Source organism: Perna viridis, chromosome 10 (genome assembly GCF_037379345.1).
Source record: "Perna viridis isolate PV_CMFRI_1.1 ecotype Kerala chromosome 10, ASM3737934v1, whole genome shotgun sequence".
Classification (NCBI taxonomy): Eukaryota; Metazoa; Mollusca; class Bivalvia; order Mytilida; family Mytilidae; genus Perna; species Perna viridis.
In genome coordinates this window covers 14905183-14921177 of record NC_142454.1, presented here as the reverse complement: position 1 = coordinate 14921177, position 15995 = coordinate 14905183, and the positions used below count along the sequence as shown (strand labels likewise).

Here is a 15995-nt window from a genome sequence, read left to right as displayed (position 1 = left end):
ATGCCTCTGCACCAATTAATAGGGCATTATAATTTTTTTCTAACAAAACACACTGATATAGAGAAAAGTGCCATCTAAACTGATTTCTTTCCAGAAACTATTCACATTACATTTTCAGTTAGCAAGCATCTGACTTCATTTTATTATTTTTTTTTAAAGTCTATTAGTCTACACCAATTACACAACCTGCTAAGCAGAACCAATCTAAATTACAATACTGAGAATCCATCTGGTTATATATATTCAACCTATCATAATAAGAAGACAAATTTAATCTCAAAACTGTTAAAACTTTAATAAAATCTGTTGCATATATACAGTTCTGTGTATCACAATATAAAATGGCAAGACCCATTCAAAAACATGAATAAGTTAATCTACATCTCTTATCATTCACCCTCCATTTCATCAAGACTGTAAGCATGTGCCAAAAATAACTTATAACAATCTATATTTTCACATTAATCCTTATAGTGGGATGTTACAACAGTTATTGTTCTTAGGCTCATTGGGGACATAACATTGTTTCAGTTCTCCATTTGTAACTGTTTCTAGGAGGTTAAACTGAGTACATTGGTGAAATAGATAAATAGCAAAATAAAAAATAAAATGTGTTTGAAATAAAGCATTATCTTTTCCAAGACTTATGCCCTGTAATATTTTTAATTGTTTATTTGTTTTTTTAAACATATTTTAATGAACCAGTATATCCCCAAGATCTATAATGGTGTAAAAATCAGACAAATCTGAGCACATGACATTTTGTATCATCCCACCTTCGAACGTAAGATTTAAAAAGGGAAATCTTACACATACATGTATAAAATTTTGTTTTTGTTGAAAATAATTCAAAATTCAGTTAAAGGCATTATCTGTACACAGCTCAACCTCAGATACATAAATAATGGGTTCTAAATTACTTTGACAAATTAAAAATCACAAGTTTCATTTCAGTTTCAAAAAAAAAATGTCACCCATACAGTTTTAACAATATTAAAAAAAAATGCATCTTGAAGCTTTAAAAAAATAAATATAGCATTATATTAAGATGTTTTATTATTGTGAGTATTTCTGCACATGAATAGCAGTCTTGCGTGAAATTAATCATTACATAAAAACCTATGGCTGACCACAAATGCAGCTAACCACATGTTGTCAATGTGGTAAATCTAGTGTAAATCTTAAGTGTGCAAAATTGCAAAACTACAAAATAAATAATAAATAACGGGACTAGTTAAAATGCACCTAAATCAATGTTATTTAAATCACAAATTTGATTCATATACGTAACTACTTACTGTAAATTCAGAAATCACTAGTAAAGTAGCTTTTTGGCTAAATTAAATGTTAAAATTGTTACAACAAATTGACATTCAAACAAGTTGAAGGACTCCATAGATTTCTGAATTAACAGTTTTACAATACATGTACTTTATTAATTCCCTAATAAACAAAAGAACAAATAAGAGAAAATACTACAAAGCATATTAAGAAAAAAGCTCCTGTAATTTAAAGTTTACTTTTTAAAAAGACATGTATGAAATGTTACAAAAATGTAAATATTTGTAGTACATGAATAATGAAAAGAGAAACTTGCTTATCATGGATTTTGAAACAAAAGCATTTGTTCACAGTCAGAGTGGATTTCAAGCATTTTTTTTTGGTCATTTAAATTCACTACTACTGTATCAGTGAACAGACTCATTCCTGAACCAAGTTAATACAGATTTTAATGTAGCCTCAATAACCAAGGATCTACATGTTAAGATTAGAGTCTGGCTACTATCACTGACTGATTTTAATTTTACTGAAACTGATTTGACAGGAAGCATAAAACAAAATGCAGAATACCAAAATCAGACTAAATGGAAATAAATTTACTGTGAAGAAACCTTAAATGGTTCATTTCACAAGAGAAACATTATGAGAAATGAGAATGGAATTGACCATCTTTAGAAATAAAAATCATAATTTCTTTATACACCTCAAACATTTCTTTATGTTGTATTCTGCAACATTCAATAATAAACTAGTAATTTGTAACTGTGGCAAGGCAATAATATAAGCTTTGGCAAAAATCTATGTTAAAAGTAATATTAACTTTGACCTTTGATCTACTGACATAAACATCAAAACTTTCATCTATGTAATTCTACCAAGGCAAGCTTAAGTTAAACTTACATCTGTGCAATTTATAATTTTAATAATAAAACTACCACGACAAACTTCAGTTATCAAGCAACCACCCTTTTTCAATAAAGACAAGGGAATTTAAACTTGATAAAGTTTCCATAATGATTCTATCATTATAGTGCTTCATTTTAGTTCCAAGGGTTTGTTCAGAGATGTCCATTACAGCAACATATTTTAAATGTTTTAAAATTGTATCAAGGGGAGGTAACTTATGAAATATTCCTCAGAGAAACAGGTTTTTACATAAAAATATATCAAAATGATACCACCCAATGCACCTCTTTTTAGACAAACATTTTGATATGCATTTTGATAATACAGGAAAACATAGAGTACTAAAATAAAGGTCAAAAGACTTTAAAGTCTAGTGAAAGCACTGCATTCTATTTTGTTCATTTATGCAATTACCAACTTTCACAATACATGTACCTTATATAATTATAATACATGTACCTTGTACAATTACAATACATGTAAATTGTGGCCAAACACTTACATATAGATTCTAATTAATATAATCTCTATATAAGCTTATATTATCAAAAGTATGAAAACAATACAAAAATGTGAATAACACAGGTCAACACACACACATCTAACAAACACAATAACAAAATAAATTATAAATAGTGAAAACATGCTAAATAAAAAAATCTAACAAAAATGCAAATACTAAATCACATAACAACCTTTGTTTAATCAGATCAGAGGAATAGTATTAATTTTTCAGACCTACTAACAGTTTTTAATTTGGACTTTCATTACATATAGTTTTGTGACATCATCTTGAAAACAAAAAAATCTGTAACTACAAAAATGATAAATCTCTCTTGATTTAATCGCATCTCTCTTATTCAAAATTTCACTTTTTAACACATGAATTCAACATTTATCTGACATTAAATTGTTGTGGTAATGAACATACATGTGTACATGTACTTTAATAATAGCACCTTAGAAGAATGATACAATGTAATGATGTCACATATATAAACAGTCTTAAAAATTATTTTTTATAAACTTTTCATCATAAACATTCAATCATGACTGAATATATGAGATCAGTTAAAAGTTTATAGGCATGATTTTATGGCAAAAATGAGCAGACAATGACAGGCTTGTAGGTTCCAACACAAATTATATGTACTGTAGATATATGTAGGTCTGTAAAATCTTAGGCAAGTTTTTTTTATATAAAAAAATCTTGAGTTTCATTAAAAAAAAGTTTTTCCTCAAATCTTCAATTTCAAGTGATCTGATTGGTCAAAATCTAAATTTGAGATTTGTTATGAAAGAGGGCACATGTCTCCTAAGAAGAGTACAGCAAAATAATGGTAGACACTTATTCCAAAGATTCTCCAATTATTGATATTTGAAGGAGTGTATTTAAAATTAAACACCCATACATACATGTACATCTACAAGTACCTGTATAGGTGTAACCTTCAAGGTAAAATATGGTAACATAGGATAAGCATATATATAACTATTGGGTACTTTACCAAGAAAAATCACAAATTTATCTTATATTACAAATGGTACTAAATGCAGAACAGTGAGTGGGACCAAAATGATACCCCTCTTTCATAGGACTGGTTAAACAAAATGATAAATCTTTCTGGAAGAAATTTGGGGCAATAGTTTCTTTTTTTTAATATGTGGTGGGCATTTTTGTTAAAGATAAGGTCATATGTAATGAACATTTCAGACTTTGGGAAAATAAAAAAAAATAGCTCTTCCTTATGTGTAGATATGTTCATGTACATGGAACACACAGCTTTCTATTCTCAAAGGACTTTTGTAACAAATGTTTTAATTACCTACAATGTACAAATTAAGAGATGGCACAAGATTATATGACCTTTGGTCTAGATGAGCTGTAACAAGTGATTTTCAGCATGGTGTTGACATCTCATATGTTGTCTTCACACCATGAGTTTTTAACAAATGGCGACATCTACTGTCAGATCGAGTGAAGACTTTAAGACAAATATGACATTTGTATTGGCCTTCTCCACCTCCACCACAAATGGTCTTTTCATGTCGAGATCTTGTACACTTTAGAGTGAAACCCTTTCCACAATGCCGGCAAAAGTATTTCTTTTCCTTATCTGGACTGAAACTAATACTTACAGTCTTAGAACTTTGTTCAGAGTCAAGTGGTGACAAATTAGGCAAGTCAGGCAGCTGATCCTTAAGTCCTTTCTTGATTATCAAACTACTGACTTTCTTTGCTCCTTTACTCTGATTCAGCCTATGTTGTACCAGGTCAGGTGTATAGGGTGAAGAGTGTGTCATGCTAGCATTATGAAATCTTGGGGATATTTTGGACTGAAATTCTTTTGTTCCGTGGTCATAAGATTCAGCAGCTCTTTGTTTACAAAAATCTGCTATTTTAGACAAATCAATTTGTCCTATAGAAGGCCTCACTGTATAACCATCATCTGCACTTGTGACACTGTCATCATTAGAGTTCTTACTTGGGCTTTCTGAAGAAAAATCAACAACTTTTCCATCAATAGTGATAATTCTATCCTTTGCTTGGTGCTGTGAAAATTCAGTTTCATTGTCCATTTCATTTTCTAATGGTAATTGTATCCATTTTCTTTGAGGCTGGGTATCAGACTCAAGATATTTGTTCGCATTATCCTCTAATCTGTTGCCCTGGTCATGTCCATCTTTGCAATTTTCAGCAAGGGATGGTTCATCATCACAACCTTCAACTTTGACAATAACATAGCCATCCTGAAGCGACTCTGTATAACTTGGTTTCCCTTGAGACCTTTTTTCCAACGAATTTACAACAGTGGGACAAGAATTTAATCCAGATAAATCATGTTCATTATATAAATTAATTCCAGATTTTTCTTTAGACCTTTCATCTGAATGACATGGATTCACTCTAGATTGATCGTTCTGATGACACAGATTTGCTTTGGCAGGTTCAGCATTAGAAATTTCAGTGGCACTTGAAATGTCATTAGAAGAATCTGATGAAACCTCTGCTTCTTCAGCATTTTTGATTCGTTGCACAACTTTGAACATTTTTCTTTTTGATCTTGTAGGAGTCTTGTCTGTTGAGTTTGGATTCTTCTGACAGTCAGAATGTCTCATACTTTGGTTTTGTACATGCAAGTGAGGATTTCTTGACTTTAAAGTTGACTTAGTTTCATTGTATGAATTTTGCATGCTATGTCTGTCCATTTGTAAACCTGGATTTCTCTGACCAAAGAATAAGCCATGATATGGATCACTTTTACTCAGAGAAGAATCATAATCTTTAGGCACATCAGCTGCTTGAGAAATGTCTTGGTCAAATGAGCTAGCTCCAAAACTATTCAAGCAAACTCTTTCATGAATTTTGACAACATGCTGGTCTGGGCTGTTTGGGAAAGAAATACATATGATACCGTCCACTTCCAAGTTAGGAGCACATGCTGCATAATTTGTTTGACATAAATTAAGTATGGCTTTCTGAAGTAATGTGCTAACATGAGTCTGTCGAGACATTCTTTCAAAATAAGTCTGTTCCATTTTTATATCTGAAAAAGAGAAAGATTTACATATCCATGAAATGGATTGAGAATTTCTGTTATAATACGATCACATAATATAAGTCATGTACTCAAGTCAATGTAAGAACTCATATCCTAGACACAAACAGATACATTATCTAAATATCAATGTTCATATACATGTACATAACAGTTCTTGAAGTAATTTATTTTGCAAATCTTAATCAATCATTAAAAAGATGTATTGCCACCTATTCTTGCCCCAGTTTAAACTGCATTAACCCAGTGCAAATATTATATTCTTTTATTTCCAATCATAACTTGTGAAAAGCTTTTGTGCTTTCTCATACACAAACCAGAAATAAGTAAAGAAGTTTAAGGTGACATGCACTTTTAAGTTATACAAGTTTTTTTTTCTGTGAAAATTGTTTTCTGGCATAACTTATGAAAGCTTTCTGGATTTTCATGAATCTTGTACCAGTTAACCACTTTGGGTAAGAAAGGCACCATTTAATGATAGTGTCAGTAGGTTGAGGTTCAAGGTCACATGTACTTTTAAGATATACATTTTTTGTTGTGAGTTGGAGGACTTGGAGCAGTGCTCTCAAATAAAATTCATATGATGATTTCTGATCATATATAAAATCATAAAAACAGTCAAAATAATTTTATTTTCAAAACTACATATAGCAAACATTTTCATCCCGACATATACACCATACCTCCTCTCAATATATATAAACAAAATCAAATTTGTGGAAACGTGGTAATGTTCTATACTGATACAGGCATTTTCAAGTGAAAATATTAGATTAAACAATTCCCAAAATACTGATAAAACATCAATAATTTTCCTCAATTGACCTAAGGTGTCTTTTCCCAATTTAAAAACCCATGTAAAATCATTCATAAAATGGTAATGATGTGTACAACGATTACATCATTAAAGTGAGTCAGTTGATCAGAGTACTTCTCATTAAGAAACAGTGGATTGCCATAAAAAAATCTTAATAAATTTAATCTATGACTTTAAAATCACAGAGTGTTATTTCAGTTGCTGTGATGTTGTTACCCTTCAATAATTAATTGAAATGGTTCAAAAATTAACCCCCAAACACCAATTATTCTCTAATATTGCTTGTCAAAGTGCTTAATATTGTGTTTCTATTTAAAATTACACTACATTTAAAAAAAAAAAAACTTTCCCAATAGTGGATAAACAGGCACTCTTCGCTGATCCCAGAAATGTTATACCAATAAAATTACAAATATTTAGAATATCTTTTGCCAACTCCAACTGATGAAATTTGGCAAACATTTTTAATGAAAGAAATCAATTTAATTTAAAAGGGAAATGATAATTGCTTTTCTCACACTCATATTGAATTTAAACAAATTCTTTTTCCCCTCCAATTCCAAATGCTAAAGCAAAGTGTCATGTCTTATCTACTCACAGGACACACCGATCTATTATCAATTTTTAATACACCAAGTTTAATGAAATGTCAAAGGTAGTACATCTTTTAGAGAGCGAAAAAGAACTGCCAGAATATCAGTGACATTCTGATGTCTTGGGATAAATTTTCGGTTCAATACTGGATAATTGAATTGAAAGTACATAAATTAGTTTAAGTGAGTGTAATTAACACCTTTAATGGCTTGAACTTGTGTTCTCTTTCAAATTGTACACTCTTACGTTAGCACACAAAGGAATTAAACCATTTTCCTGCAAGAACCATAAAAGGAGATTTCACTCCAGGAACATCTTGGAACAGGAAGTAATCAACGACAACAGCGCCATCTCTAAAAAAGAAGAATAAAACCGATAACGGGAAACAAAGATTTTCCGAAAATAAACTATGGAAGCCTGTGGTAAACATTACAGGTTACAGACCACCAATTCAACCAATGAGCATTTGGAACGTACGCAAAAATAGTCCTACGCAGAAATTACCCCTGTTCCTCATAGTGCTGTGAAAAAAGTTCTCATCTTATTTTAAAAATTTAAACAGTTTCTGAAAGGAAAAACATTTCTGTACATTTTATAGGTGCATTTTGCTTCTTGTGATGTGAAGCCTAATCTCCATAATGATTTTTAAATATACCCCTATCTTGTGAAAACACTGGGATTTCCCATGCTATTTATAGACCCTTCACTTCCGGTGACCAGTACTGCACTGCAAGTCTGCTAACCCCACATGCCATTCTGAGGATTGTGAGCTGACATATGTAGAATCATGCTGATATATAGTCATCTGCAGGTTAAAGTTAAGGTAAAGTCCAGAGAAGCCATTGAATATTGTGAAATTAGCATAGAAGCCTATGGGAAGTGGAATTAGTGGTTTTTAGCCTACACAGAATGTTAGTGAGAATCTTTGACTGACTTTTTATTGCTAAAATGCATTCAATACCACATGCACCTTGGTCACAAATGGTTCTCATTATTTCTGTCTGATTCGTTAATCTGATCAAAAATCCCTTTTTGCCAGTTTCCGAGTCCATTTATTGAATAAAATCAGAAATATAAAGCTCATAAATATTCTCAAATAAGGCAATAGAGTATGTAAGTCTCGTCACGTGACTCCGTTATTTCATGAGAATGGGTCCTCATCTCCCATTCAAATGCATTGAGATTCGTCATTAATATAGCATTGAGTTCAATGTTAAACTGAAACTAGAACGGGACTTACCAACCCTATAAAAAGACGATGTCTACACCATCAATTCCCCCAAGTGCCAGCATATATTCAATACATGATGCTTGTAGTATAATTAAAGATAGAAGTTTCTTTAAATACACTTGTACGTGGGCTGAGATAACCCCCCCCCCCGTACACCCCCACTCATCAACTAAAATATTATTTTCTGGTACCCTTATTCCTCCCATTTACGAATGTTTTTGTCGCCAAAAATTAACTGAAGCATTTTTTTTTTGGCTACTTTTTATACCTCGTTTAGGAAAAAATCTATTTTAATTCTACGAACTTCTTCCTACAAAACAAAGAAAACTGTCATATGTATGTATCATCATGTAGCCCAATATCTCAGCTTTACAATGGTACCAAAAAAGTTCCATTTCAGTGGCGTATTTTTCAGTTACAAGCTGACAATAATAAGGTTTTGTTTTTGTTTTGTTTTTTTTTTTTTAAGGGAATTTTCAGAATTTATATTTCCTTCCATTTCACCTATAATTGGCATTTTTTTCAAATACAATATTTCAAATTAGCTTTTGTATATTCAAATATACAATTATACGGTTTGTTCCCGTTCTGCCCACTTTTTAAAAATTATATTCTCATTCTGCCCACTTGCAATAAATAAACAATCAGGTACAAGTTGTTGTTTTAGTAATTATAGTCTGTTTTTAATATTACATGCAGTTCTAATTATCTTTTTTATAATTTCAAATTTGTACATAGATGCATAAATATTTTTTTCTTTTATAACAAAATATCTTTTTTTTCGTTTTACATGCAGTTGTAATTTTCGACGACAATAACAACCAAGATATGCGCATTATTGCTTTTGCAACATCAGAAAATTTGATTAACTTGGCAAATGCCAACACCTTATACTGTGACGGAACTTTCTATACATGCCCGTCTTTATTCAAGCAGATATATACTATTCATGCCATGGTGAATGACCAAATGTATCCACTACTCTTCGCATTTTTACCAGGGAAAAGCACCGACATCTACTTCAGATTATTCACGCAACTCAAAACTACTATGGAACAACTTCAGCTACAACTTCAACCAACTTCAATTTTTATGGACTTCGAGACTGCCGCTCATAATGCAGCTACAAGTGTATTTCCAAATGTGACGATAAAAGGTTGTTTCTTTCATTTCACTGAAGCCGTATGGAGAAAAACCCAAGAGACAGATCTACAACCCGCATATAAGAACAACGTTGACATTCAACAACTTGTCAGAAGAGCTGCTGTGTTGCCACTCGTACCACTAGACCAAATTGAAGATGTCTGGTTCAATGCCTTGAATGAACTGGAAGACATCGATACACCTCCAGGAACTACTACATTTACCGATTACGTCACAACACAATGGGTAGAAGGTACTCCACAGTTATGGAACCACTTCAGCAATGACGGTCCTAGAACAACAAACCATTTAGAGGGGTGGTATAACAAATTGAAGAAAAAAGTCAACAACGCACATCCAAACATCTTCACCGTTATCCGTATGTTCAAAGATATTCAGGCTGCAAATGAGATCAAGCAAATCCAACACAACGCCGGTGGAACTATTCGACCAAAAACCAAGAAGTACCGTACAATTGACAGCAGATTAGTGCAGCTGAAAGAAAGACTCACACATGGTAACATTACAGTTATTCAATATGCTGACGCAGCATCACACCTTCTCCATTTAGAGTGATATGTGACATTGACTTCAGATACTATTTGTGACATTTAAGTTCTTTATATATGAAAGTCTAGTGCAGTATGTCTAATTGTATGTTTGTGCTACTTTATTTATTTCAATGGTATGCAATTTTGTTTAAATTGTTGGATATGAATACTTTTGTTACCTTGCCTAATTTAATTAATCATAAATGTATGTGCTTTATCAGTGCTTATTTCAAGTTTAATGTTGTTGAATAAATTATATATATTTCCACAAAGTTTCTTTTTCTCTTTTGACTTGAATTAAATTGATCAGTGGACAACAGGAAGCAGATACTTAATACAAAATTATGGAGTAAAAGCACATGAGACCACAATACAGAGTATATAGTTATTTTAACCGACATTTCCAAAAAAAACAAAACAGTTATACCAAACATAGCCATTTAAAATGACAAGAAAAACACATTGAGTTGCACATGAGACCACAATACAGAGTGTATACTTATTTTAATGAGCTGACATTTCCAAAAACAAAACAGTTATACCAAACATAGCCATTAAGAAAGACAAGAAAAAACACATTGAATTGCACTTAGACCACAATACAGAGTGTATACTTATTTCAATGAACTTATTCCAAAAAACAAAACAGTTATACTAAACATAGCCATTAAAAAGACTAGAAAAAATCACATTGAATTGCCAACAAACAGTAAAACAGACTATAGGTAATTATCTATTGTTCTCTAATTAGTGTCATTACATCTGCATTCCCATTCTGCCCACAATATTTTTACCTGTAAATTTCAAAAGTGGGCAGAACGGGAACACACCAATTATACAGTGTCTTTGCTTTGCAATGAGCTCAAGTAATAACTATTGGAACTTCTGCAAGTCCAATTAGGTGAAAAATTGCCACCCCACACATAAAAAGAATACCTATAAATATGAACTAAAATTTTTAGCACATAATCCATGTAAAAGAGACATGTTGGGTACTATTGTTTTAACTATAGATGTATTCAACATATCTGCTCATTTCAGGCGAGTTTTGTTTTCAGTTTCAAGCTGACAATAATGAGTTTATTCATAAAATTGGGAATTTTCGGATTATGATATTTTCTTTCATTTCGCTTGTAATGGGCAATGTTATCAAGTACCCTACTTCAAACTTTCGTGGCTTATTTATGTAGAAAATTAAATTGTCTATCGAATGATACCAAATTTGAGACTTTTGACCGAAAAATCGATAATAGCATTTTTCTCATTTTTTGATAAATTACGACTACGAAAATCCTCAAAATTTATCAAAAATACCCCAGAAGTATAAATTGTGATAATACTAAACAGAAAATACCAAATAAGCCATTTTTTACTGAATCATAAATACTTCAGGGGTTTTGACGTTGAAAAATATGTCAATTTAAGCGATATTTGGGCGGGGTAGGGTACATTTTTTTATTATTTTACCGCGAAACCCTAAGTGTTATCGCAACTTTCTTGGTACCATTGCAAAGATGAGACATTGGGCTACATGATGATACCTAAATTTGTTTTGCACATGCTATCCCAGGAAGGCTAAGATGCTCAAACAATTGAGTCAAAAAAATCTTGGCTTTTTGACCCATTGGGGTACAAATATAGGCTTATACTGAAAAAGAATCCGCGAATATTCTTTGGCGAAAAATTGATTCGGTAATGGGAGGTATAAAGGTACCTAAAAATCACCATGAAGTTGGTGAGTGGGGATGCACGGTGGACCCACCCAGCCCATGGACTACATGTCTATGAAGATAGTAAAGAAAGTGGAAAAAACGGAGATTGTTCCTCAGAGACAACTGCTACAGCATACCCTATCCAATGGTGAAAAGGTGTACTTGATTACTATAGCTTTATATCTGTAGGTGGGATTCATAGGGAACGGGCCCGACGCCATTAAAAAAAAAAGATTTTTTTGCATCAATCTTAAAATATGATTATTATAAATTCTACGCCCCAAAATGTTCCATGCTTCGCTTCGCTCGATTGTATTCGTTAAGACAGTATTTTTCATAGCTGATTAAATTCCAAAAGTCATGTACTGTTTATTTATTGTTTGAATTTATGCACCCGTGAATTGCAAAAATATGGATTAATGAAAATCGTCTCCAAATTAATGTTTCTATAAACATCAAGTCAAATCAAATGAACCAAGTCGGCAAGTCGGTTGGCAAGTTAAGTAACAAAACAACATAAGCTCTGAAAGGGCTTTTATAATAGACATTAAATGAATTATATGTGTACAGTGTATGCATACATTTTGACAGTAATGAAATGAAATATAGACAATTAAAAATATGATGAAGACAAATAAACGTGTATACATAAAAGCGCTATTGGCTGACGAAATAGCAATGCTATATATATGGCATGCCGTATTTATATTCATTCCAATTCGTAGATATTTTATATAATTTAAAGTAGATATCGTCTTTTTTATAAGAAATATAATAAGATATATAAGATATCTCATAAAGTTTATGAAATATCTTGTAAACTTTCTTTTATAAGATATCTCATAAGATGGCTTATACCAAAAACGTTAATAAGATACCTTATAAACTACATAAGATATCTTATTAGCAAAATTATATAACTTATATCTTTTATTATATATCTCATAAACTTTATTAGATATCTTATAAAAAAACAAAAGATATCTTCTAAATTATACAAGATAATAAACATAAAAACGGTGTGCCATATATATATGAGCAAGCCAGTAGTGACATGGGTAAACATTACAGCATAAATAAAAGCAAAAGATTGAAGCAAAACCAAAAAAAAGAGAAAAAAAAAAACAGCAAATAATGTGTCCGATCATGAATTAACAAATTAAGTTTTACAGGGCAACGCAGGCTAAGCTTGTAATATCAATTGTATCATTGAACTCTTTGATTTAAATTCGCCATTCTGATTACGAATGACATTCAAAAATAACACCAAAATGCATGCGGCATCGTAGCAGTGAGCCAGTTTGTATACTATTCAGGTTCGTTGTCAGTTTCCATGGAAAACATAGATGAATGGAAGCAAAAGTGTCCGACATCCTGCAGAATCGACGTCCAGGTCTATATTGTTAGTCCAAACTACAGTAGCTGAAATAAAGCCTAGCTATCCTTAGCTGCATGTATGTCTCAACTCAACTATCTCTTTGAGTAGCTATATATCTCTTGTGCTAACAATATTGCAAAGACACATTGGACTGTGTAATCATAATCTCTAGTTTCTGGGGATCTGATTCCAGAAAATCGTAAAATCTATGAATAAAATTTCAACAGTAAAATATATGCACTTTTAAGTTCCATAAGCATCTACAACCCTATTATCCGCGATAGCGTATAATCAAGGGACACGCAGGAAACAAATATTATCTCACAGCGAGTCTTGCCACAAGTTAACTATCTCTCGCCGGGAGAAGAAACTGACCTATAAGAAACCTTAACAAGAAATTTCAAAGTCAATGGACCGTGACTGCGGGGGCATATGTGTGAAATAGATATGACACTTATGAATGATATTGTATGTTTATGTTTACACGGACCTATATTCAGAAACCTTAACATGATATAAAAATCTCACAGAAAAAGTCATCAATAGATCGCAACTGTGAAGGCATTTGATAGATATGGAATTGTTGTGATGCCAATGCATCTGCATACCAAATATGTTTGAACTAAGCACAAGTATATTATTCGAAGGTGACACTTTATAACAAGTCAAAAAATGTTTTGAATATTTTGAATTCATTAGTTATTATATACATTCAAAAGAAGTCAGTTTGCAATTTTTGAATATTTTTCTGTTCTTTTTCGTTTATGGTTAATTGGAGTCACCTTTTTTTGGGGGGGTTATGATTTTGTTCGTTTGACGTTCAATTTGTTATAGTTTGTCAGGTTTTTTTTTTATTTTGTTTTATTTTGTTGTTCTAAAGTCACCAACGTTGAGAGCAGGTCTAGTGGCCACTCGACTCCTTCCGAATGCAGTGGCGAGTCCAGAGAATCACCTAAGAGGGGACACAAAATATAATTGATAAACACATTTAAATGCACTCATTTTCACACAAAAATACCCTATATACTTTCAGAAGTTTTGCAAATTGATAATGGGGCGTGGATGCCCCTATTATTTGTCTGCATGACGCTAAGGGGGTACATACTTTGTGTAATCTGTAACTCAAAACGTATTAAACCAATACTACTAGTATTCAAGCTTTGCACAGTGTTCGTATCCATATTAGAGATGTGAACTTAGTCTTGCTGTTGTGGAGAAAATTGAACTTATTATAAGTAAGGGGGTTTTTAACGTCCTTGACCACCCTGTCAGGTCTCGCACGGACGGGAACTTATTATATATTGTCGGCATCTTTTATATATTCATCATTGTCACCTTATGTTCCAAATGGTACATTTTGTGTTATGTGTAACTTATAAAATATTTAACCAAAATTATTACTTTGCAGTGCTTATACACATATGGAAAATATGCACTTCATGATATGGACAAAGTTGACATTTTTTTAACAATTGACCTCAGCCATTTTCAGCAGTATATTTAGTATGCTAACATTAGTTCATTACTTTAGGAATTTTGTAAACCATACTGAAGTTTTTTTTTTTAACTCGTTTTATCATATTGAAGATACCTGTATGCTCCGCGGAGATAGCATTTTAGAGCATCATTTATGCCTCTCCTGGATGTATTTTATCTAAAAAAAAAAAAAAAAAAAAAAAATTGGCAAAATTAAGTGCAGGCAAAAGCTTTTTTGCCTAACGGCAGCTACACGCCTGCCATTTATCAGTATAGTCTGAAGGTTTATAAAATCGGAAGTTTCCATGGCCAAAACATAAATTTTCCTGATTTTCGATAGATAGTGGGTATTTGCTTTGGTGATTCAGATCTGCATCATTTAAAGTTATTATTCTGGATTACCCGTGAAAAGCTGAGCATCATAATTTTCGAGAAAATTATAGGCAGACTTATAAATAAAACTAATACATAAAAATTTTGTATTTACATTTTCAAGTACCGGTAATCCATTCCTGATAATACAAATACTATAAACATGAAAACTAGAATAAAACTTTGACAGTCATTCTATGAACTGATCAAAGTTGAGAATTAATAGTGGATCATATAAGTTGTTACTAAAATTTACATGTATCATTGATGCTTGGGCTCAAAAATAAATGTTTATTCACCTCGCAAATTCAAATGGTCTTACTAAATAGAAGAATTGGACATTATACCCACCAGCACTTGTTTCTATCAATGAACGGTTTATACTATCAAATATGAATAACAGCTATAATTATTCATATTAGATAGTAACCTGCCATTGTTAGTGCCTGTGATTATATATTTACATATTTTTCTACTGGTTTATGGATGTAGTAATTTCATCATTTGCATGTATATTCTCTGAGTGTTGAGTATGAACAATGTGTTTTGCAAATTCAATTTACACAATGGTACTTATTGGTAACTTGATCAGAATATGATCACCACTTACAATCTATCATTCTAATCAGGCAACAACACTGTATGACTTTGTAAGTCGGTCTAAGAGCTCAAAAGAGCTCATGTTCGTCTTATAATTGTTAATCTGTGTATATTCGATGCAGACTTTAAATAAAAACTTTCATGATAAACAAATTGGCTGTTTACATTTCATATGTCAATTCTAAAATTGGCTATTGTATAGGTTGAAACAGTAAGGAAAACTTAGTAACACATTCAGTTTGTAAACATGAAGTTTTCTGATAAATGGGGGTTGACTGGTATATGAACAAGGGTACATACATTGTACTTGTAAGAAGTAGAATTGGGCATATCCATGATTTTGGGATTTGGGGGGGGGGGGGTATTAATGGCCA

General features: G+C 31.9%; 2 protein-coding genes across 3 annotated transcripts; one reads left to right on the top strand and one right to left on the bottom strand.

Moving 5' to 3' along the window:
* Positions 1–269: 269 nt before the first annotated feature.
* On the bottom strand, positions 270–7507 carry LOC148604677 (uncharacterized). Of its 2 annotated transcripts, none has more exons than XM_088547485.1 (2): positions 7405–7507; positions 270–5735 (listed from the first exon to the last, which is right to left on the bottom strand). In XM_088547485.1, the coding sequence occupies exon 2, from the start codon at positions 5725–5727 to the stop codon at positions 4087–4089; it is 1641 nt and encodes a 546-aa protein (XP_088403611.1). In that variant the 5' UTR covers positions 5728–5735; positions 7405–7507; the 3' UTR covers positions 270–4086. The 2 variants fall into 2 exon arrangements, with proteins under 2 accessions (XP_088403611.1, XP_088403612.1); XM_088547486.1 differs by having other exon boundaries at positions 7358–7496.
* A 1932-nt stretch (positions 7508–9439) lies between these two features.
* On the top strand, positions 9440–10108 carry LOC148604676 (uncharacterized). Its single transcript, XM_088550213.1, has one exon. The coding sequence runs from the start codon at positions 9440–9442 to the stop codon at positions 10106–10108; it is 669 nt and encodes a 222-aa protein (XP_088406339.1).
* Positions 10109–15995: the final 5887 nt, after the last annotated feature.

What these genes read in the sequence shown, in the direction of transcription:
- LOC148604677 (XM_088547485.1), bottom strand. Translation starts at nt 5,727, where the DNA reads ATGGAACAGACTTATTTTGAAAGAATGTCTCGACAGACTCATGTTAGC.
- LOC148604676 (XM_088550213.1), top strand. Translation starts at nt 9,440, where the DNA reads ATGGAACAACTTCAGCTACAACTTCAACCAACTTCAATTTTTATGGAC.